The 4445-nt window shown below is 34.3% G+C and overlaps 1 protein-coding gene across 1 annotated transcript; it reads right to left on the reverse strand.

Annotated features, from left to right (window-relative positions):
• Window positions 1–753: 753 nt before the first annotated feature.
• Window positions 754–2323, reverse strand: LOC145102981 (akuammiline synthase 1-like). The gene has a single exon (XM_079040509.1). The coding sequence runs from the start codon at window positions 2306–2308 to the stop codon at window positions 914–916; it is 1395 nt and encodes a 464-aa protein (XP_078896635.1). The 5' UTR covers window positions 2309–2323; the 3' UTR covers window positions 754–913.
• Between the last annotated feature and the right edge of the window lie 2122 nt (window positions 2324–4445).

Genomic DNA, 4445 nt, shown 5'->3' on the forward strand with positions numbered 1-4445 from the left:
AGTCGAGAACTATACAATGTTTCTGATTTTATATAGCCTTTCGAATTTATAATGTTCGATTTATAAAATTTTGTTCGAAATTTATAATAATAATAATAACATTAATAATATTAATATTAAAATATAAAAAATATTTAAAAACCGATTATATATATATATATATATATATATATATATATATATATATATATATATATATATATATATATATATATATATATAGCCGTTCAAATTTATATTGTCGTCCGAATGTTAAAATTTTGTACGAAATTTATAATAATAATAATAATTAAAAAAGAATTAAAAAAATCTAAACAAATAAAAAACAACAAAAGACAAAAGAAAGAAAAAAATTTGATTTCAAATCAGATATCAAAATTATGATTTGATTAACTTTGTTTAAGGGTAAATATGATTAAAGGATAATTATAGCACAGTTCTAATTTTAAAGCACAACCCTAATTTGAGACGGATAGAATATTATGGATAGAATATTATTGTATAGTGTGCAACGGATCCACCTAATAAATAAGGCAAAATCATGTTGCTTTCAGGTTAATCAGATACGTATCTTTGGCGCAATAAAGTCTTGTCCCATCCCAAAATAATAATAAAGGTATTTATTAATCAGATAAGGCTTTCCTTATATAGAAAGCTGTTGACAAGACCAATAAAAAAGTCTTCCTCAATCCCAAAGCAACTTCATTATTAATTTTGTAAGTCCACTACTATAATTTAATATATATACAAAAATACAAAAGAAATCAAAAGATTTTATTGATAAAAGTAACAACTAACGTCCACGATGTTTTGAGTCATATTACGATATGAACTATGAAGCATGCACATGCACAAAGATGCTAATTATTAGATTTGGAATTCATGCACTCATGTAAAACACATAATTAGAAATTTAAGAAAAGGCAAGAAGCTCGGGGTCACTTTGAACAACTGCCAAATCACGCTTTCCCAAACACACGAGCACTTCAATGCCATCCCTGTTTGGAGCATCCATCATAATAAAGCTATTCTTCCTTAGATCTCCAGCCATGGTTGCTTTAACAGGCTTTCCCCACCCAAAATCAATCTCATACGCAGAATACCCACACAAGCTTGAACAAAGGTAAACACTATCAAATCCTCTTTGTAGTTCTTCTAAAGGAATTCCCAAAAGATAACCAAAAGCAGTTTGGATATTTGGTAGGCCTTGAAGTTTCATCTTTTGCTTCCTGAACTCATTGATGAATGACTCCGGCTTCATTTCACTTACAATATCAATAACCATGAAGAAGTTTCCGATGATCTTTTCAGGCAACTTTTCCATTAGTCTTCCTCTTATGTTTATTTGATGACCAACACCGATGGGTTTGAAATCAGAGCCTGAATTGTTCTTAGTAGCCGCTGTCACCGCAGACTTATAAAGCAGCCATGTCAAAACTTCAACACGAGTAGGGTTCGTGATGGGTTGTCCAGATTCTTCACTCATGGCTTTGATTTTGAGTTTAAGCTCGTTTATCTTTGCGTTAGGGAACATAAAACTCTTTGTAGCGCATTCATCGGATCCAAGAGAAAGCCCTTTAAAGTTTATATTCTTGTGTTCTAAAGGAATAAACTTTGGGTCATCGTTGTCGTTGGGAAGTAGTGCATGCTTCTGCTCTCTGGAACAAAACTGTGTCGTTTTAGCCCAGTCTTTTAGAAAATGAGTGAAACTGCTTCCATCTGCTAACTTGTGGGACAACGACATTGCCACTGCGACTCCTCCACATTCAAAATGGTTGATTTGAACAGCCAACGGGATCACTCCGTTGCTTTGAAGATCATCGTCATCTGGACGATTGGATCTTTCATTTACGAGACCATGTGGAAAGAATTGGTCGAGATCTCGATGCAGTGAGTTTTTAAGGAAATCAGAGAGCGTGCTATCAATGGAAGCTTCAAGGAACTCAGCTCCATGGTCGTTGCAATCTACAAAGGTTGGTGCCACCTTTGTGTGTCTACCAGCAAAAGGGTAATACTTGGTTAAAGTTTCAGATAGCGACTTCTTCAAGGTAAGTGTTTTGTCATGGGAACTTGGATAAAGGCCAGTGTTTGGATAGAATGTAACAAACGGGATGAACGTGTTCACCATGGCTTGATCGATTATTGAAAGATTGTACGTTTTGAGATGAGAAGGGGTTGGAGAAGAAGGTTTGATGATGTCTTTTGAGACGATTGTGTGAAGCTGCCTTCTACCAAATCTTATCAGGCTACCAAGCATTGTCATCTTCACACAATAGAAAGGGCTTAATTTGATGATACGAATTTGCATCTTAGTATTTCACTTCTTATATGCCCATCATTTGTTTATTTAAATCGATAAGATAATACACCCAGCCGCGCACGATACTCGTTTCCCACCAATGAGATTTAATGATCGTTTATTTTATACATATATTAGCTGTGGTCTATGGATTTGAGTGCTCTCGTATCTTCTATTCATTTAATTATTCTATTATTATTTTGTTATATGTATTTCAATTCTTTTGTGTTTCTTATATTATTACATTACACGTTTTTTAGTATAATCACATATTATATTAAACTAGGAGAAAGCCATGCTCGCGGTGTGGAGTAGTACGGGGTAGTGCAAAATATCAAGAAGATTTTGTTTTCTTGATTTTTGTTTATATGTTTGACTTTGTATCGTCTGGATCATTTGTTTAAACATGGTGTTGGTTTATACTTGTATTTTAATAAATTTGTTAACATTTACTTCTTTTGTACACGTTAGATAATGGTGTAAGCAAGATGGTAGTAATATTGTTGGAACTTTCCTTTACAAAAAATTACAATGTGAGACTTATCTCTACATCGGTGGAAGAGGAAACTTTTTTCTGAGACTTATCCCTACATTGGTGGAAGAGGAAACTTTTTTCCATCTTATATGTCTTAGGCCCTCTTTGATATGTGTTTGATAATATGACTCGGTAAGAAATGTCTGACTGAGAAAGAAAACAAGACTTTACAATAATGCCCTTGGCCTTTGATAAAAACAAGTGAAATGCGAGGTTACAAGAATTGAACTTGAGTCTCCTCTATATATATAATGATGTTTACCAGCAAGCTAAAGAGTTTTTTGTGTTTTAATCTCTAAAATAGTATATTTAATGTCTATTATGCTGGAAGTTTTTGTATTATTATTATTACTATTATTATTATTACTACTACAATTATTATTACTATTATTATTATTATTATTATTATTATTATTATTATTATTATTATTATTATTATTATAAAGAGCATCAGGGTAAAATGATCATTTTGCATCAGTCAGCACATTCAGTTAGATGTATAATCAAACAACATAGTTTCTTACTCAGTCAGAACTTATTACTCAGACAGACCTTTCTCAATCAATACTTTCTTAGTCAGCAACTATCAAACAACCCCTTATCCTACTCATTTATCAAATGGATCAAGTAATGAGTTAAGCATATTAGGTTTGGGTTATGGTGTTGGACTAGCCTAATTGGACTCAAAATAGGCTAATATCAAAAAAATATTTAATGGTCAAAAATAGGCCTTGGGAAAGAGGTTACCTGCTCAAGGAAAAGACCTCTAGATGATGGACTAAATGATATCATTCCAGACAGAAGTTTACAATCAAACGAAGAGAGTTCTTCTAAGGTTCAAGAAGAGAAATTAGAACCTAGAAGAAGCAAACGGGGCAAAATTGCCAAAGATTTTGGCCCTGATTACATGACCTTTGTAGTGAATAATGAACTCCAAACATGTAAGGAAGCTATGGACTCTTCTGAAGCTCCTTATTGGAAAGAGGCAATCAAAAGTGAGACTAACTCCATTGTGCAGAATAACACTTGGAAATTGGTAGATTTGCCACCTGGGCAAAAACCAATTGGGCACAAATGGATATTCAAGAAGAAGTTTAGACTTGATGGTACCATTGAAAAGTACAAAGCTCGTTTAGTAGCTAAAGGGTATCGTCAAAAAGAGGGTCAAGACTTCTTTGTGTAACACACTGATCATCAGGTATTAATATTAACATTTCGGTTTGGGGATTTTTGAAAACCTACTCGGCGAGTTGACCTCCCTACTCGTCGAGTAGTAGTGGGTTTGGGGCGCGAGGTTAATGATCTACTCGCCGAGTCCATTATGGTACTCGACGAGTAGATGCTGGCAGATGAAACCCTAGATTCCAGGGCCTTGCACCTTATTTAAAGGGTCATTAGCCTCCCTTGGCCTCCCCTTTAAAGCTCTATACCTCCCTAAAGCCCTGATTCGAGTGTGAGTGTGCTTCTTGGTGGTTTTAAAGCTTGAAGGAGGGATTTAGTGAAGTAATCACTTGAGGAATCAAGCTAGAAGGAGCAAGGGACTCGTGGGGATTCAAGATCTACTTCTGTGGAGCACTTTCTGAAGGTATTAAGCTGTCTCTTGGCTCATTT

This window comes from Lactuca serriola, chromosome 4 (assembly GCF_051521515.1).
Source record: "Lactuca serriola cultivar US96UC23 chromosome 4, Lser_US96UC23_V15, whole genome shotgun sequence".
NCBI classification, from domain to species: domain Eukaryota; kingdom Viridiplantae; phylum Streptophyta; class Magnoliopsida; order Asterales; family Asteraceae; genus Lactuca; species Lactuca serriola.

What these genes read in the sequence shown, in the direction of transcription:
- LOC145102981 (XM_079040509.1), bottom strand. Translation starts at nt 2,308, where the DNA reads ATGCAAATTCGTATCATCAAATTAAGCCCTTTCTATTGTGTGAAGATG.